A 27,573-nucleotide genomic window follows, 5' to 3' on the forward strand; every position below is an offset into this window, starting at 1 on the left:
ATATCCAGAGGCTAAAGTTCCCTGTTAGTGTCTTAATTTTTTAGGGCAGATCAAGGGATTTATATATCTCAGCAAACTTTGCATAGCACAAACTGAGAGACCAAATACGTTCCAATGGCTTCTTTTCAAAGACATTTTCAAGCAGATTATACAAACAAACAATGAAACAAACAATGCCAGGGGGCATGGAGGTGTATTGGACAGAGCACTGGACTGAGACTCACGAGACCTGGGTTCTATTTCCAGTTCTGCCACTGGCCTTGGGCAAGACACTTCCCCTCTCTGTGCCTCAGTTTCCCCATCTGTAAAAACAGGGATAGTGATACCGACTTCCTTTGTAAAGTGCTTTGAGCTCCACTGATGTATCGTTAATATTACCACCTCCTGCAGCTCACACCAAAAGTACTTTACAGAACTTTCTTCGGACTCGGGGCTCAATACAGAGAAATTTGATCACTCACAACCCCCATTGGCTTCAATTAAAGTAGAGAATGCTCACCACTTCCTGATCTATTTATTTATTAATGTTTGAAATAATAAATATTTGGTCCACAAAGAAGAAGCAGAGGTGCTTAGAATAGGGTCATTTTCCGTTTCTTTCAACAAGATCACTTGTTTGTTTTTAAACAATTAAATGGGGCTTATGGGGAGGTAGAGAAATAGAGAAAATAAACTATAAAACAAAATCCTCTCAGTGCACAAACTTCTCCATTCTCTGTAAGTTTCACTTGACTAAAGGAAGAACCTACAGGAACACAAAATGCTGAATTGTATTAGCAGACAATTTAAATGGGGAAGGTTGATCTTATCATATAAAACACTGGGCTGGAAGTCAAGTGACCTGGGTTCGTTCTTGGTCTGCTGCCAACCAGCTGAGTGAACTTGGGCAACTCCCTTAAACTCTCTGTGCCTCAGTTTCACCCCTGCAGAATGAGAAGGGTAACCCCCACTGCAGGTGGCAGTAAGAGGCGTAATCAATTTGGAGTGTAAGCTCTTTGGGGCAGGGACAATCTCTTGCTCTCAGTTCTTACTCTGTACAGCTTCTAGCACATAAGAGCAGCCATACGGGGTCAGGCCAATGGCCCATCCAGCTCAGTATCTTGTCTTCAGACAATGGCCAGTGCCAGATGCTACAGAAGAGATTAACCGAACGGGGCAATTATTGAGTGATCCATCCCGTCATCCTGTTCTGGCTCAGGGACACCCAGAGCATGGGATTGTGCCCTGATCACCTTGGCTAATAGCCATTGACTACCCTATCCTCCATGAACTTATCTCATTCTTTTTTTGAACCCAGTTACCTAGAGCCCTGCGCAGACACAAAATTGATATCCACATCTGATCCACAAAAATGATTCACAGATATCTGTGGATATAGAGAGGATGTCCATGGATTTGCAGAGCTCTAGTTCTATGTATGCTGGGCTCTGATGTCAATTGAGAACTCTAGGTGCTGTTGTATTGCAAATAATAATGAACGTTTAGAAAGTGCTTTGAGACCCTCAGCTGGAAGGTCGTGCAGAAGGACAGAGTATCATGATTATTAATCCTTAAGTCCCTCAAGGCTGACTGTGAATAAAAACTATAGGCCCCATTCAGTGAAAAGAAAACACAGCTGGCCTTTGCTGATACTGAAGCCAGAACAGGGATCTGAAAGCTGGCTGGACTATTTTTACTCAATTAGTCTCTGTCTAGAAAAAATTCCGTTTCCTTACCAGTTATGTCATTAGAACAAAAACGTCACACCAGGTTCGTGATAAATTACTTCCTTTCCTAGCACACCTTTGCTAGACAGTGCTTAGAGTATTTCCTCTCCTCCCCCTCCAAAGAGCATCATTTGGAGCTTTGGGTCAGGGGAAGCCAATACTGGGGATTCTTCATAGAACTGTGGTGGAAGTGGTTTGGGGGGGGGGAAACTATACCCCAGATTTCCAGCCCAGGAAAGATCTGAACTTCCCCTATTTCCTGCCTCTCCCAGACAAAGGTGCTGTCTGAGAGGCCCCCATAGCTTCTGTGTCAGCGATGAGGCTTTTCAGAGTTGCTGCTAGGCACTCGGTAGCAACTGCCTCTGGTTGGAAGCAGCCAGCGTGATGGTGTGAAATAAGATCACGTATACATCTCCTCGCTAGGCGCAAGCACTCTGCTTTCAGGTCCGTCTGTTTAAGCAAACATGGGAGTTGTGGAAAGATTTCCAATGTTACTTGAGCATTTGCTGAGAGTTTTTAAGACCAGTGGGGTGGCCCCTGATTCCTTACATCTCCATTGCAAAGAAACTGACTCAGGAAATTCACTAGAGGTTGCTCTCTAAATGCTGAAAGGTCTCCAGCTGCGCAGCTCCCCATCCCCTCCAGCCTGGATCTGCACGGTTTAACCCTTCCTTGCCAGCAGGTGGAGACAGAAACTGAGTGAGCAAAGACACCACAAGGGCCAAGACACCAGCCTTCCCTGTTACTGAACTGTGTGAAAACAGGCCCCAAGGATGGGAACTGCTGGAGTGTCCATGCCGGAGGCAGAAACCAAACCAAGACGACACCAGAGGTGAGGAGACACCTGCCTTCCCCCTGCAGGAGACAGAATAACAAACTGGGGAACAGTGCCCCGGGGGCAAAGACCCCCTGCCTGCCTTGTGCTGGGGACCATAAAGACTAATGATCAACCATGTCAGCAGGAGCAGCAGGGAGAGCATGAGCATGACCTATGCTCTGAACAAGGAGCAAATTCTCTTCCAGCAGCAACATCTCAGTGCCTCCCCTCATCTTTAACAAAAGAATAACTAATCGCCATCTGGCTACGGTGCATCCTGTTGGACATTATGTTCAGCTACTTACCAGTCACATGGGGGGAGTACAGTGATGCTGTACGCTTGACCTTTGAAGATCCAACAGTGAAGATTTTGTGCCCGTTGCAGACCCCTCTCTAATTATCAGCTTTCCCTGAGTAGTGTTAAGATTTCTGAGTACTTTGAGGTCAAGACAGCTAACCTAGCTCTTTACTATCTGGCTTAGTCCCATCTCCATTAGTCCCGTGCCTCTCACTTGTATCTAATTCTCTCTGAGAGTCAGTGGCTATCTTCTGCAGGCGTCCCACATCCAGGTATAAATTCCTGTGTAAGGTATTTACGTGGCTCCCACTACCAGAGTATCTGAGCACCTCCGGCTTTAATGTATTTACCCTCACAGCACCTCTTTGGAAGCAGGGCAGTGCTACTATCCCCATTTTACAGAGGGGGAACTGAGGCACAGAGAGATTAAGTGACTTGTCTGAGGTCAAACAGGAAGTCAGTAGCAGAACAGGGAATTGATCCCAAGTCTCCTGAGACCCAGGGTAGCACCCTAACCTCTGTACCATCATTCCTCTGGGGAACTAGTGCTTCTGAGCTGTGTGGCCCTTTGCTTCCAGGTCTACAGGCATTGCAGTGCAGGAATCTTCCTTGCGAGACCAGGTGTTTGGTCAACATGTCAAAACATATCTTTTGTTCAGTGCTCAAAGAGAAGCGTGAAAATTCTAAAGCCAGAGGGTGGGGTCTGAGCTTGGTGTGCAGAGGGTTAAAACCACATAGAAAATTCAATGCAAGTCATGCAGCACGGGTCAGAGTGGCCTCCGAAATCAGTGATATTTACTGTTTTACTTTCCCTTTCTTTCATCTAAATGAGATTATTGTACGTTACCCTCCATTCCTTTCTGCTTCCGTTTGTTTTGTTTTCAGTTCTAACGAACCAGTAAAACACCAGGGGCCAGTGATTGGTTCCTGCTGGCGGGCACCCTATGCCTGTGAGCATGTGCTCACACTGCGCTCAGCTGTTGGTTGGGTTTTTCAAATGGTGCATGATTCATTGCCGAGCTGCAGCAAAGGGGACAAGCTTAATTGTAACGGGGCTGCATGATAAGCCAGGACATACTGAACTCCTCATCCAATGTAAATGTTTTACATTCTTTACTGGTTACTGTGGGACTTTATCCATGCAGCCACTGCTGCTGGGATTTCATGTGCATTATTACACATGGTCCTTGAAGTTGTGTGTGTTGCTATGTTTGATTTCCTGGCAGTTGCTGGGAGGTTGGAAAAATATTTTACACAGAGTCCATTTTGTAGAAGTGACAGCAATCTATGTCTACATTTCTCCCATGGATATGCTGGTCAGTATCTGCCATCATTGGCTCTTTTGGTAATATTTTAAGGCATGTATTGTTGTTTCCTGTGTTCTATTAAGTGTGTCTATCACAATTTGGCCAGCAAAGAGCATTGTAAGCCAAGCCCCCATAGTGATTTCAGATTACCCGATGAACTCAGTGGGACTTTATTTTGCCTAGACACAACTATGTTGTTTGTGTATGCTTTCAAAAGTATCTCTCAGGCTAAAGTTAGCTCATCATAGAACAGATAATACACTGGCTGCAAGAGCCAGAGGGACACCTGTGCTGAAAGTGATCTTACACCACTGGGTCTTCTGCTTCTTCCATCTAGCTATGTTGCTACACGCAGTCCTCTTGTTACTAGGTTCACATGAAGCAATGATGTCTTCCCTTGCGTTATAAATAAGAACATATGCCCCCAGTGTAGTGATCTCTCTACATCTCTTACTGGAGCTAGATGCTATACTAAGAACCAACCCTCATTACTTCCCCCATTCTGCCACAAAAAGTGGAGTGTGAAGCGTTTGTCTCCTGCCTGCTTGTATTTGCAATGTATGTGATAATGCATCCGCCACTCCCCGGTGGTTGAGATGATGAACTTGTGACGGAAATAGGATCCCCTGGGGACATATTGTTCGTACTCTGTTTTGAACTCTTTATTCAAGGTTAATGCTCCGTTTCTGTTCCAATAACCTATCACTATAGCACTGAAATTGCTCACATCAGGAGGCCTGGACACAGAAAATGTATCACATTTCTCTCTCACTTTCCATCCAGCTCACCCAGCTAGTAGCTTCCTCAGTTTTCTCAGTCTTGCCATCCTATTAAGTTCTTTCCATAAAGACTTCCCATGATGTAAACTGGCGCTCCATGGGGGGCATCCATTTTGACATGGAAGGCTGTATACCCAGTCCTTAGGAAATATTCTAAAATGGCCTTGCTTTCAACAGTATCAATAGCTTTGTTCATTGCAGGTGCCTATAATGTTGGGTGGGACACACTTTAATTAGTCTCTGAATTTCATATGCCTTTTCACCTGGGGGAGAGGCCCTGAAATCACTGGGTTTTCAAGGAAACTGAGAAACATTTGACTTTTTACCTTTTACGGTGGCTTTCAGCCTACATGCTTCTTCATTTAAGTTGCTTGATCATTCTACCCTGTGCTAGACGATCAGCCTTTGTGTTTATGGCCTTATGTCCAGGCTCTGAAAATAACTAATAGTTAACAACTATGTATTTGTATCTGGGTCTGATTGAAAAGATAATTGATCCATTGACTGTGCCACCTAGTGGTCACATATTGTCATGTCTTTACCTTCTCCACCACTTTGTTCCTGTGTTGAACAGTTCAGGCTTTTTCTTGGCCATTTGGATAAACACGGCTTCACCTTTCTATGTCTCATAGTGTGGGTGTTGGGTATTTCTTTCTGATATGCATCCTGGTGCAGTAGGATTCCTTCAGTTATGGAACCAGGGTATGGCTGGGAGCATTTTAAAATTCTTGCAGAAGAGGATGCTGGTTCTTGTGAGAGATACTGGTTCAACAGCCTGGAAACAACATCAAACTTGAGTTCCAGGCTTTCTTCTGAGTCCCGCTGTGGGTGGTGGTTGTTGTATTGTTTGTTTGTTTGTATTGCAGTCATGCATTAGAACCGTGGTCTCCAACCAGGGCCCCACTGTGCGAAGCTCTGTACAAACCCAGAAAAAGAGATGATCCAAAGAGCTTACCATACAAGCATTCATTCCATAGCCTGCTTTATCATGATCATTGAGAATGCAAGTTCCCAAAGTTACACTGAGCTTGACCCCCGTCCCTAGTAAAACAATACTTTTACAATCAGTTTGTGTTTCCTCCCATCTTCCGTGGAGCTGCAGGAGCGGCTGGCAACATCCTGATTCCACGGGGGTAGCTGTGCATCCTGGATGGTAGGCATCTTTTGGGCTTGGCCAGGGTTTGCGTCATGACGTGATCGCATCTCAGTCTCCTGGCAAGTCATTGTTGCGTACTGCTGGACAAATTGCTAAAGGTGGCATCTCACTCCAAGCTTAATCGCTTCCGATATGCTCTTCACCTTCCCAGCTGCCTCCTTAACAACCCACTTTCAATGAGACATCACTCCCACTCCCAGACCGTGGTGAACAATTGCACCGACCAGCCAAGTGAGTGAGAACGTCGGGAAGAGCGTGTGTGTTTGACCTCTGGCCCTGCCTAGAGATTGGCCTGACTGAGTGTAATCCAAGGTCAGATGTTCCCATACAGGCTCATCTCTGCACCTCAGGAAGGCGCTCCTGTGGCAGCTACTCTCGTAGCATTTAAAAGAATATAGTCCATGGAGGCATTCGGGGTAATCAGCAGAAGTCAGTGGAGAGACCCCTGTAGTGTTCGACATCTCTGAATAGCTACAGTACTGAGTCTCATACACAGGCATAACAAGGGCTCTTCTTGCTTATTACATGGCACGGCTCCTCCTCCCCCCCCCCCCCCCCCTCCGGATGTGACTCTGTGGAGGATGATTACTTTTGGCTCCTGTGGAAGTTGCATAACCTGTAAGCCGACTGCACTGACTGATTTGTAACAGGGTGGTATCACTTGATGCTCTAGCAGTGCGCAAAGTGTGATAGACCCAGACCAGTTGGGAACAGCAGAGTAGCAGAAGGGACATATACTGGCCACTGGATAAGTAGTTTTCTGTTCCCTGAGTGACCAGAGCAGGGGCTGCTCCAGGCTAATAGACCCCCTGACTCCAATTAACCTGCTAAGAGTCGGGTGAGGCAGTTAAGCACCTGACTCTAATTAAGGCCCCGCTGATGCTATGAAAGGGCTTACTCCAGTCAAGCCAGGGGGAGCCAGAGGAGAGGAAGTGTGTGTGAGGAACTGGGAGCAAGAGGTGTGCAAGAAGCTGAGAGTGAGTAGGCGTACTGTTGGAGGACTGAGAAGTACAAGCGTTATCAGACATCAGGAGGAAGGTCCGGTGGTGAGGACAAAGAAGGTGTTGGGAGGAGGCCATGGAGAAGTAGCCCAGGGAGTTTTAGGAGTCATGCAACTGTACCAGGAGGCACTCTAAACAGCTGCAGTCCACAGGGCCCTGGGCTGGAACCGGAGTAGAGGGCGGGCCCAGGTTCCCCCCATACCTCCCAACTCCTGATCAAACACAGGAGGAATTGACCTGGACTATAGCTTCTACCAGAGGGGAAGGTCTCCGGACTGTTTCCTGACCCACAGGGTGAATCTGTGAAGCGAGCAAATCTGCCAGTAAGCGCAGGACCCACCAAGGTAGAGGAGGAACTTTGTCACAAAAGGTAAACTGAATTGTGACAAGTGAGAGATTGTAGATATCTGCCGTCGCTCGCTGGAGACAGAAACCAAGCTGGACTGAGAGAAGATCTATTGCAGGAGCAGAGCCCACCTGCCTTTCCTCTGCTGAGAATGAAGGGTTTGAAACATTGACAGGGGATTTGAAAATGCCCCATTCCATCAAAGTGGAATTTACAGGGGTGGAAAAACAGTGATTTTTTCCCCCCCTGACAGTAGAATATGTTTTTAAAAGTAAAATAAAAGTGTGTGTGTGGGAGCGGGGCGGGGGGGAGGGTGTTATAAATAACTCTTGTGAGTAAAATAGTGACTCTTCCCTCCCACACACACTCTGAGATTTACCCTGGGTGTTGCTGTGAGTTAACCCTGACATGGATCCTGCCAGGGCAGTGCTGCCCAAATAACCCTCTTCAAACTCCCCTGACGACACCAGCCTAAACATCTGGGGAGACTGCCTGTGATTTCATAATACTGCAAATGTACATAGCGTTTGGCATCTGCACATGGGACAGTGCTTCACAAAGGTGGGGAAGTAGGGGGCTAGCTGCGGAAACTGGAACAGAGTAGTTAAGTGACTACTGCCCAGGTTTGCATAACAAGGCAGCAGCAGCAGAGATAGGAACAGAACTCAGGTCTCCTGGCTCTCAGTTCACTGGCGCATGCTGCCTCCTTAACATGTTCCTGAATACAGTCAAGATGGTTCTGCAACTTTTGAAGTTCATATCTGGATCTGATGTGTGTCTGGCCTCTGTTCTCATAATGGATCAAACCAAAACCCCAGATCAAAAGAGCCTTGAACTTTAAATTTGGATGGGATGAGGACAAAGGACTAAAGAAAGCTCTGTCGAGCTGCATTGGGACTGTCCACTGCTCTCTTTGTGAACCCCATCTCGAAGTGCAGAATTCCTGGAATGGACCAGTTTGGGTTTTTTTTGTTCCTCCTCTCTTTACTGGCTTAAGAAATCCCCACCCCCTTTTTTTTTAATTCTCTCCCAGCACCCTACGGCTTCCTTTTCCAAACGTTTCAACTCTGTGGACCACCAGGCATGAGTATGGGGCGAGAGATCAGAGAGTCTCAAATTCACAAGTTTCAGAGTAGCAGCCGTGTTAGTCTGTATCCGCAAAAAGAACAGGAGTACTTGTGGCACCTTAGAGACTAACAAATTTATTAGAGCATAAGCTTTCGTGGACTACAGCCCACTTCTTCGGATGCAAATTCACAAAGCAGTTTTAAGCTCCACAGAGGCATCCCTAAACCTCCAAACTCCAAGAGTCCACCTAACAACACATTAGGAATCAGTCCAATGAGCTCCGTTAGAATGGTCTGACACTGATCTGCAAGACTTGCTCAGCCACCGCCTCTCAGTAGCAGCCAAGGCTCGCTCTATAGCCATACAAGCTGGAACTTAGCTTTCATTCACACCACAGATGCCAGCTATTGGCAGGTTGTGAAGTGGTTCAACATGAGATTAATCCCTTCGGTTATGGGTTCTGAAAAAGGACACAGTAACGAAGCTTGCCAGGATGAGGGACAAGGTGGTTAGCTGCTCCAACAGCCCTGCAATAAGAGAGAAAATGGAGTGTTCCGTTTAAAGCAAACCCACTAGAAATTTTTCCTTGTGTTTCTAAAGCTTTTATTGAGTTGGGAGGGTCTATTTTACTCAGACAATGTGAACAGCTTCTCAAGAATTTTCAGTTTATACCTTTATACTGTAGCCATTTTTTTTCTTCATAATTAAAAGCCATTCTGTTTGTTTCTTTATCATCCCAAATGATGATCATTCCCAAAGATCTTGTGTCTGGGTTTGTTTTTCAAGAAGGTTTCTGATTAGTGTGACAAATCTACTGTTCTGTTAATCCCTCCAGTTGCATCTGGTCTAGCTTTTATTCTCTATAAATATCCCAACCATGCTGCTCCTAGAATGGCAACTCTAGTCAGACAGGGCTCCAAGCAGCTGCTGACTTTTTAATCCTAACTACCCCAGAGACATGTCTACGCAAAATGATGGTTAAAATGCTGATGGTCACCCGAGTCTTGTCTATATTGGCTCTTCCCCCACTGATATCCCCAGCAGAACTGTGCTTACAGAAGCAAAGTCGGGAAACATTAGCAACATAAAACCCTCCATAAACTAGGCCTCTCTGTCGAACGCTGTTGGCTGAGTCAGTAATTTGTTCCTGGTATTGTGTTTTGTGGCTCCTGTAGATGCTAGCATTGAAGTTCCAACTGTCTCATAAAGCAGAAACATCTGGTTGAATTAGGGACTCCTATGTCTGGGAGCACCGCTATCCTCTCTAGTAGCCAATAAGAACTGCTGAACAGCGTACAAAGGACAGTGGGCTAATTCCACTAGCAAGGAAAATCAAATACATTGTTGACTCTCTATGGAAATAAAGCAGAAAATTAATTGCACTCTTCTGTTCTTCTCAGGGTCTGATGGGTTTCATCGGTCCAGTCGGGGAACCTGGAATAGTGGGAGAGAAGGTAGGAATGGTTTGCAAACAAATTGGCTATTATTTTTTGGGAGGAGAGCGAAGGAAGTATGTGAAATTATTTAATGTAACAGTTTAGATTTCCTAACTCAAAATGCCATGAAGAATGTTGCAATTCCAAGATGTGATGAGTTAGCCTTGTGCCAGTCAGAAACTTATGTTCTACTTCACTTTAGGGATTGCCACTTGTTCCTCCTTTAAAGGGACAGTCACAAATTTTTTGAACATCGGAATTATTACCAGGGCAGGAGGGGAGTTTCGCTCATTCATTCATAGTCTTGTGAGAAGCCCATAAATAACATTCCCAACTGTCTTTTCTCCTTTTCCCTCTGGCAAACATTGTCGCCCCTCCCAAGCCTGTGATTCAACGAGAGGTGGGGCTTTACCAGGCTTTGAGAGCTCACCTCATTAATGCACCAGCATCACTGATCATGTCACTGCATCTCTGGGAACGTGAGGCCCAGTCCTTCACTCTGTACCTCGGACAAAGCAGAAGCAAATGGGAGTGCAGCTTGCAAACTGATCCATGCATTGCATATCCCTGTGCCCATGCACAGTTCCCCATAAATGCCACAGGATCGGGGCCTGAGCAAGGCGTTCAGGATTTGTTCGTGAATCTCAGATGCAAAGGGAGCACAGTACTGTAGATATGGAACTAAGCAGATGCCAGTCTTAACACCATTTACATTAATTAGATATAGAACATGGACGGTGCGTAAACAGTAGACAGAGTTTAAGTTCTCTTCGTTGTCAGCAAGATAGTGTTATTGCACTGCACACTTTAGTAATGCTAACACCCTCTAGCATGCTAGCAGTCCAGCCATAAGGTTAATACAAATATAAAATGGTACATTATACTGTACCCCCACCCCTTTTCATGATTGCTCCTCAGACTTTTGTCCTCTGGGACAAAGTTGTGGTGTCAGGACGACATTCTGTTTATGTTGTGTTGTCTTGGAACAACTTTATTGCTTATATTACACTAAAACCTGGAGACTCCGCTGTGCTAGGTGCTGTGCATACATATAGTGTATGAGACAATCCTAGCCTAAAAAGAATTTATAGTTGAAATGGACATGGCAGGCAAAAGGTGGAAGAAATTACGTGTTGTTAACGTCATTTTATAGAAAGGGAACTGAGGCACAGATTAAATGACTTGCCCAAGGTTACACAGAAAGTCTGTGGAAGAGCCAGAAATTGAACCCAGGTCTGCTGAGTTCCAGGCAAGTGTGTTAATTACAAAACCAGCCTTCATGGTGGAATTCAGCATTTGTAATATGATGATGCTACATCACTGTCAGGACAAACTCAGGCTGTCTTAGGAAAATCTGCACTAGGAAATCCTCAGTGCAGCTGAAATTTGTACCAGATCTTTTCTTCTCCCCCAAGGCAAATTTACATATAACAAAAGTGACTATCATCACATCAAAGCCTCAGCCATAATTCCAGCTGGCATTGCATCTTAGAGCTTACTGTGTTACTGTGCACTAAATGAAGTGGGAAATATGCTTTCATTTGACATAGCTGTGTCAGCAATCTCCATCCAGAAAGCTGCAAAACGTAATGCTGAAGCAAATGGAATCAAACTATTGTCAAAGAGAACAATGTAGCTAACAGGTCTTTAATAAAATCCATACATTGAGAAAGGAAGCTTGCCATTATCAATTGATTCACAAGGTCCAGCTAGTGACAACAGCCTCTTTGGATCTGTTTTTAATAGATATTTAGAATCCAGGAGTCATTTTCCCAACACAGTCTAACTATTGGAAGGAAGGTCAGATTCTGGGTGTAATCTACTTGGCAGTATGTTTGTAACTCCTACTCCTCCCCCTGAACCCGCTAGTGTGCACACATACACTGTGAATTTAGGTGTGTGTTACCAATTGAGGATCATAGAGTCACTGCACATGTTGCCAATCCATCCAGGCAGGAATAATCGTAAACCTATTGTTAGAACTGTAGATCGAACATCACTTCACCATAGATTCAGGCAAAAGTACAACGATGCAGTATTGATAAAGAGTTATAACTCACCTATAAGACTCCTGGCTTTCTGTATCTCCAAAGATCATGATATGGAGGAGCCAAGGATATATTGAACGGAGGTGACGTGTCTCTGTGTGGTAACATAAACCTCTAAGGCCAAGGTTTGCCTCAATTTTTGCTGCTGTCTTAAGACACCTTTTAAAAAAAAAAAAGAGAGAGCCTGGTTTTAGAGGACAGATTTTCAGCCCTTCTGACCTTAAGACCCTTTTAAGGTGTCTCAAGATGGACTCTTCAAAAGCACCCAAAATTATTATTTATTATTTGTACTGTGGTGGTTCATGGACCAGAAACCCCTGCTGCTAGGTGCTGTACAAACAATGAACAAAAAGATGGACCTTGCCCCAAAATGCTTGCAATCTACTTTTGAAAATCTTGGACTTAATTTCCAAACATGTTCTCAACATTAATAGTGACACCTATTCAGAATCTCCACCAAAGTGCCACAGCTTTCAGGCCCACACTGCTCCAAACTCAGCAATATGCAGTGAGGGTGAGACTCCTGAAGGGATAGCAGATAAGATGGGGAGGTATGGAGATACCTTTCTGGGTTCTGTTCCCAGCTCTGCTATGGACTATTATGGGACCTTGAGTGAGTCATTTTCATTTCCTGTGCCTCAACTTCCCCATCTTTTCAATGGAGATCATGAAAACCCACTTCTTGGAGGTGCTGAGAATTGATGAAACTCCTGTATGGTGCTTTGAGATGCTACAGACATGTGGCCAATGGTGAATTTCTTACTGTAATTTTTTTGTGGGAAATCAGCAGCTGTAACCTGATGGCCTCTTGGCACTAAACAGTCATTTCAGATGACAAACCAGGGGCCACTGTTCAGTCCACTCGCTGCTACAGTGTCAGAAGGGAGAAGCTGTCAAGCTCAACACTATTAATGGGCTATTGCAACTTCACGTGAGTTCACAGCAGCAGGAGCAGTTGAGACAATTTGTGGATGCTTCATGATTTTCAACTGCAGTATTGTCCCATCCATTAGCTCATAATGCTCATTAACAAAATTACTTGCTGTGCTTTGTGCGCCATTGTCTTCCTTAGGGTGACCGAGGCACAATCGGAGCACCGGGCCCACCGGGAGTCAAGGGGTCGATGGTAAGGAGTAAGTCTGCATTCTCTCGCTCGCTCTCTGACTAATGGCCTCCCCATCTCTCACGGTTCCATGGGAAATTACAGCTCCGGCCAGTCTGTTGGCTAAACCCTGATAGTTCCAAATTTTTCCTGCCTGTGTGGAGATGGGATGCGCATTTGACTGACTGATATCAAGCTATAAACACTCCCACCCATCCACCTTAGCAGGATTATCCACATTGGCCATTCTGTTTACGCCTCAGTCCATTCCCTCTTTGAAAGCGTGAGAGAACAGTGGTGCTTTTCAGCATGTCCTGCAGGTCAGCAAACCTGGGGTCTGTTTCATGAGGCAAAGATAACTCTTAACTACTAGTACACTGCAATATCTGAAGTGCTGCTTGTTTGCAGCATCCTGCCTGATGGAAAGGCGTAGTCTAGTTGTCTGAGGGCCAGGAACTCCAGGATTCTTGTCTTGCCTCTGACACTAGCTCCCTTTGTGCCCTGAACCAAGACTTTAAGAGCCAGAAGTTCAGACCTGCTCAGTCCCCAAAAGTTTGAGCTCTTTTGAAAATCTGGGTCCAACTATGGGTGCTGAGCCCTTGAAAACCTGGCCCTCAGCTCTTACCCTAGCAGAACTTGCTTGAGCTGGCAAGTGACTGATGCTGCCCTAGCTTCTATCACCCCCTGCTCTTCCCACGGAAAAAGGAAGTAGGTGAAGATTTCCAGGGAATGCATGACATGTGTCGTCATCTTCCTTTGTCTTTTAGGGGCATCCCGGAACGCCCGGAGGAACTGGTTTCTCAGGAGCTCCTGGACCACCAGTAAGTAAAGCCTAATCATCTTGTAACTAGTGGGAAAGAGAGTCAGCGTCTTATATACCTGGTGCCGTGGGTCAGACCCAAGGCAGTCCTCTTCCAGTTGTCACTGGGTTTGAATGGCAATGTGTGAATGAGAGACCCTGATGAAGAGATGGTACATGGGAGATCAAGAGGGGGTGGCATGGAAAGCGATGCTAAAATGGGCCAATGCCTATGAAACGGTGAGGAGATGAGACAAAGGAGAGCTCTGAGCCGATACAAGAGCCCCACCCCCCCCACAGAGCAGCTTTCAGGACCAGGGCCCTTGTAAGAGTAAATACCGTCTGAGGGGCTGGTGCTGAGCACTTCCAGCCCCGGGCTGAGAGCACACAGTGCATTGCAGGAGCCACTCCCCCTTGCTCTGTTGGGCCCTGATTCAGCAAACGTGTGGAAGGAGGTTTTCTGAAGCTCCCAGAAGCATCCCACTGTCTCGCTGAGAGAGATTGTGCCAAATCTTTTATTTGGACTCTTGCTGGCAAGCATCGGCCTTCAGCTCTTAATGGGGAATGTGGTCAAGAGAAATGCAAGGCTTGGCGAAGTGTCCGATATTTGCTTGTTTTCTTACCATGGTGAACTCATCTGGCATTCGTTTAGCACTGGGCTAGGCAACCTATGGCACGCGTGCCGAAGGCGGCACGCAAGCTGATTTTCAATGGCACTCACACTGCCGGGTCCTGGCAACCAGTCCGGAGTGCTCTGCATTTTAATTGAATTTTAAATTAAGCTTCTTAAATATTTTAAAAACCTTACCTACTTTGCATACAACAATAGTTTAGTTCTATATTATAGACTTATAGAAAGAGACCTTCTAAAAATGTTAAAATGTATGACTGGCACGCGGAACCTTAAATCAGAGTGAATAAATGAAGACTCGGCACAGCACTTCCGAAAGGTTGCTGACGCCTGGTTTTAGCATGTCTCCAAGGCTCACGGGTATCCGAAAACCAGCTCGCCCCATAAGGCAGCAGAGCAGTGTGTGTGTAGCAGCTGTGACTGTTGCATTAAGCTGGCTGTCAGTGATAACGTTGCAAGTGTTCACATAGTGACCATCAAAGTTTGCTGCAGAGTCTCCACCACCGCAGTACCACTACGGAACGGCTCTGGCTCGTAAGTCCCCTGAGGTTTGGAGGAGGATTTAAGCATCCTTGGAAGGCAGAGGCTCTGGATCCCTGTGGGTCCTAACTTTTGCTGCTCGTTGCTGTCTAATGCAGTGGGCCGAAACCCTGCATCCAACCCCTGAGCATTTAGATGGGACCTGTGCTTATTAGTTAAAGGCATTATTCAAGGGATCCCTCTGTGCTCTCTTGGCTGTGGGCTCCAGGCAGGGCAGGGAGTTCTGCTGCTGCTGCTTTGGAACCCCGTGCTGGAACAGGCACTTGTGCAATACACACAGCAGCTGGCCCCTGTTGGGCCCTTTATCTGGAAGAGCGACTCCAGTAAGCCAACAGCTGAGAGAGGAGCAAAGGATTGGCACGAGGATGGATTTTATTCTGGGGTGAGTAAGTGTCGTGCGGTTGGACAGTGCCCGCGCTGGGCCAAAGGCCGAACTGCCACTGCAGGAAGGTAGGCTGTAGCTGGTTGGAAGGAGCAGGGAGACAGTTGTAGGGGGAGGAGGGGAGTACAGGAACAGATTTCCCACTATGTATGTGAATTTTCACTATCTGGTTAATTGTTTTGTGCTGGGAGTCAGATTTCTGTGGTGAAATGCCCAGTCGGTGCCAAGGATTTATCTTCTGGAGGCTTACGACAGCCCTGCCCCCTCAGAGAGAGTTCACAGATCCTGCTGGTCGCTCTCCCTGCCAGCTGCAGACAGCTGGTGCCTGGTCTCCAGCCATTTAAGACGCTCTGCGGTAGCATGACATGGGAGTAGTCTAACATGGCTACCACTCTGAAACCTGTCTATAGATGTGTGTCCCTAGGACTGAAATTAAAGAGCTGCCCCCAGGTTTTCAAAAGGGTCGACCTGCTGCATTGACGGTAGGGCCTGGGAAATGGCACAGGGTAAACCGGAGGGGCAGTGCAGGCCATGCAGCCAACTCAACAGCCCCCCTGCAGTTAGAGGATACGATGGCTCAAGGAAGCCCTCAGCAGCATGCTGCTCACTGGTCCTCTGAGCAGCAGCTGCACTTGCCATGACAGCAGTGTCTGCATTGTGGGTGGGACACTGGCTATCCCTTTAGCCAGCAGACCATGCACCTTTGAGCAACAATGCCCAGGCCAGTGCATTAGCCAGGTGTACTTCCTTGTGTTCTCCTGAGCACTGGCAGGCAGTCCTGCCTGGCTGCATCTGTGGGAGGGATTGAAGGAGAAAGAAGTCCCTACGTTCTGTCCCTTCTTCATCCGTCACAAGAGGGCAGGATCTACAATAGCCTCATAGCAAAGAGCTGCCAATCGTGGAGGGTCCGATTGTGCTGCCCTTAGTGACACAGGGTAGCACTTGACATCACAAGTAGCACCGTGGAAGCCAATGGGACAACTTGCAGAGTAAGGTGCTACTCCGCATAAGGGCAGCACAGTCTTGCCCGATGGAAGCAGCATGCGTCTCCGGAGTCCTTGGAGTGAGATTCGCTGCACTGGCGCATCCTGAGGCTGGTAGCTCTATAACCTCCTCCATTAACTTGTTTTCCTCCTGGAAAATAACCAGTAGATTCATCCAGATGAAATGTTTTCTCCAAACAGGCGATTTTGTTTCTTAAATTGAAGTCCTAGTTAGGTAAGCCAGTTTCCCAGCGAAGCCAGGAAATAAAATCAAATTCTCTCCTCATATTAAATCCATGTTTATTAACGCCACTGCTGCAGCCCATTTCACCTCCAAACAATCCTTTATTTACTTTTTAAGCAAAACCCACGACATTTGTTTGTTTGTTTGTTTGTTTGTTTATTTATTTCATTGTTTGTTCTCAGGAGCAAAAATTTCTAAAGGCCAAAGCAGCTCCCTGAGCTTCAGCAGAATTGGTGATGGGCTTAACCCTACAAGGGGTCCGTAACAGAGGCATAACTAACAGATACGAAACCATCCGTAATTGCAACCCATCCAGGCTTGTAAATTCCCCACCATCCCCCACTTCTGGTTCTTCTCATGCTTTAATACACAGGCTCAGTAATAAGTTACAAAGTTAGGTTCGTTCAATGTCCCCCATTTCCCTGAAAAGATTTAGCTCTTTGGAATTTTAAGCGGGGAACTCGTTATCCAATAGCATGTTACTCCCTGAAAAGGATTTTTAATGGTTTTGTTTTTTCTACGTTGTTTGGGATGGATAAGGACTTCTGGGGCGGGACTTTACAAATCCCAACAGAGTACATCATTTTCATTTGTGGCAATGATCAGAAAAGGAACCCCATAAACTGTGCAGCTGACACATCTGCTCTTTGTGTGTCACAGTCCTCTTCTCATCCAGCAGCTACTCTTTTTCTGTTTGATTTCTGTGTGTTCTTATTTTGTCTTCAATTTGTTTCCTTTTCTTGTTGTAGGGCCCTGCTGGAGTCCGGGGACCCCCAGGTATAAGGGGAGCAAAAGGCCGTCGGGTAAGCAGTTACTAACTTAGTAACGATTCTTACAACTCTCCTGTCTGACCTTTTGATGTAGAAATTTAGGTGGCTAGTTCCTTGGAATAAAGACAACTAAGGGCTGGAGATGGGATCAGGATGGTGGGATGTTGCTCTTGATGATGAGCTACTGAGTGTCAAGGAGGAGAGCTGCTGTTACGTCAGTGAGATAGGTTTCTTAAAGAAGAGGTGAATGCAGGTAAAATATATAAAGGGCTCTGTTAGCCTAGAGGTCAGTGTCTTGGCATGGCATTTCTGAGGAAGCCAAGAACCTAAAATGTGCTCATCATGTTTTCCTGCTAGCTACCGTGCCACATAGGGATGATGGGCACATCTGGTGAAGATGGTGGGTACAGTCCAGTGATGCAGGATTTCAGCAAGGGATAAAAGCTGTAGCTAAAAAGCCAGAGACACTGCCTTCATTTTCCTGGGGGGTTGGGGGAGGAAGAGCGGAGAGGGGCAGTGTGTAGTGATTTAACTGAAGAATGATAAAGATTGTCTCAGTGTGTTGTCATGACTGCAGGCCCTTAACTCCAGCTATGAAATTAGTTGCCACAAAATATTACCAAAGTACAGAGCACCAGCAAGGCTGAAAAATAGAGACTCAGGCAGAGTAACAATAAGGCAAGTGCATCTCATGCTTTCCAGATTCCTTCCATTTTAGTCTACTTGGTTTAGTCTCACTCGTTAGCTAGGTTTTGCAGTTGTGGTGAGGAAGATGCATTTGGAGTCATGCTCTAATTGGAGTATAAGTTCTTTGGGGCTGGATCTATGACTTACCATGTTCTTGGACACAACCTAGCACAGTGGGGTCCCAATTCTGATCGGGGCCTTTACATGCTACCACAATACAAAGGGAGACGTGAATTCCTATTCTCGCTTTGGGTAGCCGTCACCTGGGAGTTGAGACTGGCTAGTGATATTAAATAGCATCACTTTGTTGTAGCAGAAATATATATTATGTAGCATAAATATTTCTGCAAGCTCCATATGCCAGTTAGGAAATTAGAACTTGCTCTTCCTGCTCATGTTGAATGAAAGCCAATTCGGGCTTAGATTGATTTTCCTTGTCCAGTTGATGTGTCCAAAGCATTAGCGGTGAGTGATTGGATGTGGTTTTTGTTGAGGACCCCAAGAACATAATACATCACATCATTGTAAGGTCTTCCTTCCAAGGATCTTAAAAGGTTTGTTTTCATATATTTCAGTCTAGGTCTGGAGTAACCCGAAATTGTACTTCCTCCCCACACCCCCTTGCCACAGCCCACACTCCTATGCCATTCTCTATAGCAACGCCTGCTTGGAGAATGTAGGACAGCAAGTACTCGTGTGCATTTCCCTATGCCATAGCTAATCTGTTCCCCAGGCAGCTGGGATGGGGTAGAATGAAATGGGATCACCTGATTAGAAAGTTTTATAACCACAGAGCTATGTCACCTTGAATTGTTTAAAGTTTTAAAAGCACTGCTAGGAGGACATCAAATAATGCCCCACCCGGAAGATATGTCATGATTAATTTTTTGTCTTTGGCTGGGAAAACTAGCTTCCTTTTCCCCTACCCTTGCATTAAGGGAAGCCCGTGTGTTGTAATTCCTGCACTCCTTCTCTCTGAAGAGTTCTCTTGGGAGCTGAGGAGTCTGTGTTACATGGTGTGAATTAACGGAATTGGTCAGTGAATCCGTGAGCATGACTAATGAGGAACTGAAGACATGGATTCCAAGGAAGGTTGTGAATGAATCTGGGAATTACCTCAACGAAAGACTACAGAGTAGATCTGAATGAACAATGACATGTGAATGAGCCCCACCCTGCCGCCCGCACAGGCTCCACAGATATTCCTTGGAGAACATCAAAGAGTCTCGTTGGGGTGTAAAGCTTCAGTGCCCTGATCCATATAAGGGCAGAAAAGGGATCCAAGTGCCTGCCTCTCTTTCTCAGCTTCCTATTCTGGAACGCCAACCCCATTCCATGGAGCCAAGTCAGTTCTTTCAGCAGCCAGCTGTGTGCAACTGTGTTATTTGGCTCCTCGTTTGCATAAGGCTCAGACTCACACAGGAGCTCGTTATGGTTCTTACATTCTAGCTGGACCAGATGAATCAGGCCACTGGGAGAGAAAACCACCAGCTTTTACCATCTCTGCTGCCCTGACGCTGTCAGAGCTGATTAAGGGGATATTGATCGTTTTACAGGGTGAAACACCATTTTTTAAGCAAGTGGAGCTAGAGTGGCTAATGGTTTATTTACTGTTTAAAATGTCCAGTGGGAGGTTTTTCCTGCTGTGGAGGAAGAGATGGATTCTAGAATGGATTCAGCTTTTAAAAGGGCTGGACTTGCTCTGGGGATAAGCTATGGAGTGGATGAGACCTTGTCTTCAGGCCCAAGCGACTGCGTTAATATATTAAATGATTGTCTTGGAAGAAAGACCAAGGGCAGGAAACCATTGCTGTATTAGAGTGGGAACGACCCCTTTCTAGAGGTGAAACTAACCCCACTGGTGCTAGAGGTCACCTTGCTGGAGCTAGACAAGGAGGAAGCAAGAGAGTATCAGTCTCTCCGGTGCGATACAACAAGAAGCCAGTTAACTTCTGCAAATGCACTACCACTAGCGCTCTCCCTTCCCAAAATGACGTACCATATATTATAGAAATTTCCTTTGGCATCACTGGGCCGCATTTCCTCTCCAGATGTCAAACCCAGCACCCCCCAGACCAGTTGTTTTCTCCTTTATGTTCCTGCATTTGAGAATTCCACTCATGCCTGAGAAAACCCAGACTTCAGACCACATCAAAGTACCAAGGACTAACAATGACAACACAGCCCTGCCGAAAGTCACTCTAAACCAGGGAGTGCTGGTGGAGGGAGAGGGGAGCCAGTATCCAGTGAAGAAGCTGTGTTAATGTCTTGATCTCTAGTACAGCCCCTTGTAGTAGTACTTCTGTATCAGCGAGATGTCAGATTATTAGGGTGCTGCATTTGAAGTCAGTGTCTGCTGGTGCTCTGCAGCTAACTTAACTTTACTCTCACCCTTCACTGATCTTTCCTTTCAAACCAGTTTTTTAGTAGCATATAGGTTGTTATATTTCTTTTATGGAGAATACCTAAATAATCTGATAGAGATTAAATCAATGGGAGTTGTCATTCTATAGGACTTTACCACAAGGGCTGATTGTTCTCCCAGCCCTCTTGTCTTTGAAATGTTCTGCTTTGCACATGCCTGTCTCTGTCTCTCGATTGCTTAATATTCCTTATTTGCTTAGTTTCCTTGCCATTCATGCTCTTGGTTTCTTTTAGTTTTTGAGGACTAGGAAATGATGCCCCGGAATGCAATTTCAAACGCTGCCCTTCGCAGCATGCTCCATATTACAATTCACAGCAGAGATGTAATTCAATTCAGAATGGAAACATTAATGCAACTCTCTGCCAGATGTTTGTGGATTGCGCTGATCCGTGTTTGGATACCTCGTTAAAGTAATTGCACTTTTGAAGACAACATCAGTAGCAAATATGGTTTGGATTGTAAAGAACAATGGAGACTTTTGGGATCTGTATTTAAGTTGTTATAGCTATTGTGCTGTTGACATAAAAATACTGATTGCAAAAAGAGAACCTTTAAAAATCATAACTTTCCTCTTCTTACTATGAGAGAGGACTATTGTTCCCTCCAGTTTACTTTTAGCCATCAAATTGATGTTGTACAAGCATCCACAAATGCAGTTTTTCTCTCTTCTCTTCCTTATGGCCCCAATTCAGAAAACACACAAACACATGCTGACCTTTAAAGTGTGCTTAAGACCATCCCTATAAAGTATAGCACTTACACACATGCATAAAGTTAAATCAATGGGGATTAAGCACATGCTTACAGTTAAGTGTTTAGAGGAATTAGGATTTAAATTTTAGGAAGACTGAGATAGCTGGCTTCTCCTCCCTTCACCCCCCACTCCAGATCAGAAAGCAAGGCAAGACTGGTTTTCCACTGAAATATTCAGAAGGGTTCCATAGCTGGATTTCTTTGATTGGAAGGCAGGCAGGTACTAAGTGGTGAATGGCAAGATGGCTAGTGGATAACCTAGCCGAAGATCTGATGGTTGAGATTGGGATTGTTTCCAGTTGGCTAATGGGATTCGTTGCTTATCTAATCTAACTCTCTAGGCCAACATTTCCAAAATCAGGCACCTAAATAAAAGTACTTGATATGCCAAGGTGCTGAGCACCCACGACCCTGGCCAAAGTCAGTGGGGAGCTGCAGATGCTCAGAACCTCTGAACAACAGGCAACTTTCACTTCGGTGCCTCGCTTTGAAAACCTTAGCGCTGAGCTAAATCTGTCCCCTTTTAATAGCGTCTCTTTCTCCAGACCCACATTGCTCAAAACTTCATCTTCTGAACTGAGGCCTTAAGTCTGTGACCTGCAAGGACTAGCGCTTACAGAATGACACTGGTCAAGCTTAAAAAGTGAAGTCAGCCAGGCAGGAAATGTCAAAGCAAACATTAAATCAAGAGGGGCCTGCAATGGTTATTTACTTTTCATTGCTCTTCTTGCCATCCTTGCCGCATCCCAGGGAACTGGGATTGTTTAGTCTCCAGAAGAGAAGAATGAGGGGGGATTTGATAGCAGCCTTCAACTACCTGAAGGGGGGTTCCAAAGAGGATGGAGCTCGGCTGTTCTCTGTGGTAGCAGATGACAGAACAAGGAGCAATGGTCTCAAGTTGCAGTAGGGGATGTCCAGGTTGGATATTAGGAAACACTATTTCACTAGGAGGGTGGTGAAGCACTGGAATGGGTTACCTAGGGAGGTGGTGGAGTCTCCTTCCTTGGAGGTTTTTAAGGCCCGGCTTGACAAAGCCCTTGCTGGGATGATTTAGTTGGGAATTGGTCCTGCTTTGAGCAGGGGGCTGGACTAGATGACCTCCTGAGGTCCCTTCCAACCCTGATATTCTATGATTCTATGAACCCCACGGGCAATGCCCATGCTAACAAATCATCAGAGCAGACACCCTGCAATAAATTCAAGAGCAAGCTCCTGCCAATCAGCTCCTCACAGCAGGAGTGTGCCTGGCTTCATCGCCCTATCCATGAGCTCAGCTCAGACCTTGATTGAGAATCTGCACAGGAAGCTTAATATCAACTGAACCTGTGATTTTACAGCATGGTCGGTAAACCTCCAGCTGAAATCCACCTGACAAGCTCCTCATCCTGGCCTGTTCTCCCAGCCAAGGTGCCAGTCATCAATCCAGGAATGTTACTCCTTTAATTCAGAGCCCTTAGAAGTAACTCGTAAGAGCTGCAGTCTTTAAAGTCCAGAGGTAGAACTTACAGGGTGTATCTGTATCTCCCAGCTATGCCAGCCAGTCCCCTGCATTAAACAATACAGAGCTAAAACCAGCAAAGATCTAGATATGCTGCATGCATCAGAACTCCTTGCGGTGTCTTGCTGATACTTGGATAACTAGACCAATCTCTGTCTAACCATGTGAATCCTGCAGGTTGTAGCCTTAGTGACCGCAGGAATTTATCAAACCCTGGTAATTTGCAACATGGGGGTTTTTAAACTTGGGTCCTAAAATCATTCTGTTGCTCCTGGGCTTGCAGGGGTGAGTACCTGGCCAATAGAAGGCAGAGCAGCATCTTATTTTGCTCCCCAGTGACCTTTCAGCTGACTGAAAGACTAGCATTAAAAGATGCTAGAATATGGTATGTTCAACCTCCCCTGGGAAAAGGACAGTCACGCCATTTTAAGGCCTTTGAAGTGGCAGCAGCAAGGATTGAAAGAGGACGGGGAAATCTCCTAAATTTTTCCCCAAAAATGAGAAGTCCCACCTCTTAGCTGCACTGGGCTATTCCTTGTTAATGTCTGAAAGTTTGTGTAATTCTCTTTGGAAATGTTCTGCTTTCATGTTCCATTGGAGAGCCCCTGCTTACATTGGGAGTCTCTAACACCAGTATTACACACTAGATTAATAGCTGAAGACTCAGAGTTTATAAATCATTTGACCATAGGGTGGGTGCGTCCATGTCCAGTTTGACTGACGGAGGTCATTGTCTCATCCAGTGGCACAGACTGTTCTCAGAGTCTGTACTGTTCAGGTTCTTATGCCACATCCATCACCTTGCTCCAGCTCTTTCTCATTTGGCTGAATTAGAAATACTTGGAACAGGGGAAAAGAGGCTTTGCATTTTGAGAAGGTTACTGCTGTTTCTCAGCTCTCCTTGCATACACAGCGATCCTTCAGAAGCGTGATAGTGGAAGGTAGCTCTTCCCCCTTCTTCATCTCCCCAACCCTTTTTTATTGACTGGTTTGTTTGGAAAGAAGGCCAAGGCCATCCTCTACTACTTGGAAAGTACAAGGGCTGGAGAGCAGATAAACTAAAATTCAAGATTTCTTAGATCTACTCAAACCCAACAGACTGATGCACAATTCATCACCCCCGGAACTCTACCAGATAAAGCATCCCTCAGGCAGCAATGTAGAAGATGTATGCATTGTCAAATATCTCCCTGTTCAAGCCAAATTTAAGTACATGGAATAAGAGGCAGGAATCCCCCCAATGTTTGTGTGACTCTCTCTCCATTGGTATATCAAAGTTTGATGGCCTCTCCCTCTGTATGTCTGCACCTTGCCTACATTGAAAAAGAAAAATGTAGCTCTCTTGTTGAAACGCCTTGCTGGGCATTAAGTTCTATTCAGATGGAGTGTTGTCTGCTGGTGGCATTACTCTGTAGCTCTGTTGACTGATCTAAACTAGAGATACAAAGTTTAGATCCAAACTTCCTCAATATTCAGATGCTAGGGCTGTTTGCATCTGGGCAAGGCTGTTTGCATCTGGGCTTTGAGTCCTTATTAGCAGTATCATAATTTTGTTTGGTCTCGGTCTGAAGCTCTCAAAGGTAGTATTGCCTGAGGCTATGTGCTTGCCAACATTAGCAGTAGCAAGCCAACACAAAGGACAGTAAGCAATGAAGCCTATGTTTACAAATGGGCTAATGATTATATGTGCGGAATGGGATTAGAGATAAGATTTTTCTAAAGGGCCTACGTGATGTGATGTTTTTCAAAATGATTTCGGAACTATGGGCTGAGCAGTTGTATTTTGCAGGCTTTACCTAAACATTTAGTCAGTCCAGGTCTGGGATCCATGACCCCAAAGCAAACGTCAGTTAAAATGGCTAAGTTTCATCTGCTTCTGCATGTAAATATGTGACCCTAAAATGTATTGTATTATTCCAGTTCATAGCAACACACCTTCCACCGCTCCAAAAGGGCCGGAAGTATAATTTGTTGATTTAAATAGAGAGGAAGCTTGGCCTTGTGGCTAATGCACCGGAGTGGGACTCAGGGAGATCTGGTTTGAATTCCTGGCTCTACCACATACTTCCAGTCTGACCTTGGTCACATGCTTAAAGTTAAGTACGTTCCTAAGTGCTTTGTTGTATCAGGGTCTGTAATTCTCTCTGCCTCCTATTTCCCGTCTGCAAAACGGAGGTAATTCTGCTTTTACCTTCCTATTTTCCTCTGTCTATTTAAATTATAAGCTCTTCAGAGGTTGTACTGTTTGTACAGCATCTAGCGCAATGGGGTTTATCAGCTGAAGAGTCTAGGTGCTGATTGGTAATTTATACTAAATGAAAACTTAGCTGCTGTAGGAAACTTCACAACCCCCAGAAGACAACTGTGCAGCCTGCCTAGCGCATTGTAATGTAGGCCCTGATCATTGCTGCCTGCTGGCATTCCAGTTTCCTGTAGATCCTCAAGGGTTTCCCTCACTTGTCTGTAACTGGCATTGTCGGAAAAAGGGAGTTTCAAAGATTTAACTAATTGGCTAACTGTAGCCTTTCCTGTCAGGGTGAATTAGGGAAACCTCTTAGTCTGGGCAAGATGGAGCTTTCCTGGTCTGTTCCTTAATGCAGGGGCAGTTCAACCTTCTTAGGTCAGGTGCTGATGAAATGTTTAGTGATGGATTAAGCAGGTGCCTGCTGTGAGGAGATTGCCCTGCTGGACTCCTGGGGTGCTGGTGACAGAGCGCTGCTGGGAAGAAACTAAGATACTCCAAACAGTGCTGCAGCCACGTGAGTACTGGCAGGCTGCATTGCTGGGGTCCAGGCTTCACTGCCAGAGCAGCAGTGCTGTGAGAAGGCATGCTGGAGCTAGCAGGGGGCTCCATCCATTTCAGTGACCACTCCCACAAGTACAATGCCAGGTGACTGGACAAGGATGCAGGGGGCGGGATGGATTACAAGAGATTTGAGAGACCTGTTTGTCTCTGAGGAGAGACTGGCCTTATAACGGTATGGAACAGCTGGATGAGCAAATGTGTCAGCCATTGAAATTAACTCCTTGGGAGTGGCCTAAGTGCTCTGTCCAACTCCGTTCTGGTTCTAGTCTGTCTTTCTGCGCAGATTATAAGGGAAAAGGGACTTGTGGAGAGATAAGACCATGGTCCTAGGAAGACAAGGAGCTCGTTCTGACTTTGTGAGCATAGTGCTGAGCCTGTCACAGAAAGTCAATGGGGCCAAGAATTTAACGAGACTCAAAGAAGGATTGGACATTTATATGGATAACCGGAATGGCCAGACTTGTCCTAACTATTGGACATCAGGATGAGACCTAATGTGAGGGGAGGGTCAGATTATCCCACATCTGCTACTGCACTGTCTCTTCTTGCACCTTGCTCTGAAGCAGCTGGGACTGGCCATTGTGGGAGAGAGGGGACTGGATTAAATGGACCTCGGGTCTGATCCATTCTGGCAATTCCTATGTCCCTATCAGGGTGGGGGCAATTCTAGGGTGTTGATCATGGTGGTAAATTGCAAATAACTCCCCAAGGGAGACACATGTCTCCATCTGCCCGCCTGTCTCTTTCCGTGATCATCATGTCCCCTCAGAGCAGAGAAGATGCCTGCCCCTCTGTAGGTCTGAGTGTCTAGGATCTCCCTCCCCTCACACCCATCCAAGCTGAGTAATGTTCCTTTCGTTCACTGTGGCAACTTCTTCTCTTTCCAACATCCATCCCCCTCCATCCAGCAGAGCAATGTGGCTCTCGGTCTGGGATCCAACTACCTCCACAGTTCCAAGGGGTTAATTCCCCTCCGGATGTTATTTTTTTCTTTGTTTGTGCTTGTTTCTCTAGGAAATTCGGACAGGACAGTGATGGATGGATGTGTGAAGTCAGGAGTTTGGGAAGGGGAATTCTCAGCTTAACAGGGGGATTATTGTTTCCAGGCAGCCCAGAGAAGGCAAAAAAATCAGTTCACAGAGCTGGACAGTTTGACTTAAAGCACAAGCTGCCTGATTGCTTGTCTCTTTGTCATGCGTTTCCCCAAGTGAAGTACAAATACTGCACTGTTCCATGATCCAGAACAGTTCAAAGAGCAGAGGCAGGCTAAGCAAAAGAGAGGAAAATGGGAATCCAGTGACAGAAGGTTTGCCATTACACCAGGGAGGCTTTGGTGAACCTTTCTATGCATGGACTTGTATGCTGTCTGTCTAAGGGTGTGTCTACACTTTGAGCTGGAGGTGTCATTTCCAGGTTAGGGTGATGTCTGACCCCTAGCTTAGATCATGATAGTGCCCTGAAAGTAACAGCGTGGGCAGTGGTGGTGCTGTTCCCATTTGATGCACAGTGACTGTCTGTTCTAGAAAGCAGATGGAATATGCTTTAAGCTGTGTTTTATGGGCATGCACTGTGGTTATTTGGTTATTTGGTCTCTGATCTGTTCAGCATCACTGGGTTTGCCAAACACAGAAGTTTTTGCATTATTTTATATTGACAGTGTTTGTTGTAATAATTTGGCTGTGTTTCCTATACATCTTCTGCCATTACACTGCCTCTCTTTGTGAGTCTCTCTCTCCTGCTGTCACACTGTCCTTGCTTTGCTAACATATTGGCCCCTGTTGTTACATTTGGCTCTGTTTGCATCTCGATTAAGCAAATTGGCTCCTTTTTTCTCTATTTCCACTTTGGCCTGGTTTCTGAATTCCTTTCACCATAACATACACACCGCAAAGCAGGATTAGAATTATTTATACTGCAGTAATGCCTAGAGGCCCAGTCAAGATCAGGGCTCCATTGTGGACGTGACATACGTTCGTGTAGTCTCTCAATCT

General features: G+C 45.8%; 1 protein-coding gene across 7 annotated transcripts in view; it reads left to right on the forward strand.

Annotated features, from left to right (window-relative positions):
* The window catches only part of LOC101953340 (collagen alpha-1(XXVII) chain), a 258,835-nt gene that overhangs the window by 160,265 nt on the left and 70,997 nt on the right, over window positions 1-27,573 (forward strand). For all 7 annotated transcript variants that reach the window (XM_065572707.1, XM_065572704.1, XM_065572703.1 and 4 more), the window contains 4 exons: window positions 9,879-9,932; window positions 13,035-13,088; window positions 13,832-13,885; window positions 17,393-17,446. In XM_065572707.1, the coding sequence (XP_065428779.1) occupies window positions 9,879-9,932; window positions 13,035-13,088; window positions 13,832-13,885; window positions 17,393-17,446 (216 nt within the window). The remainder of the gene's footprint in view (window positions 1-9,878; window positions 9,933-13,034; window positions 13,089-13,831; window positions 13,886-17,392; window positions 17,447-27,573) is intronic.

Source organism: Chrysemys picta, chromosome 18 (assembly GCF_011386835.1).
Source record: "Chrysemys picta bellii isolate R12L10 chromosome 18, ASM1138683v2, whole genome shotgun sequence".
NCBI classification, from domain to species: domain Eukaryota; kingdom Metazoa; phylum Chordata; order Testudines; family Emydidae; genus Chrysemys; species Chrysemys picta.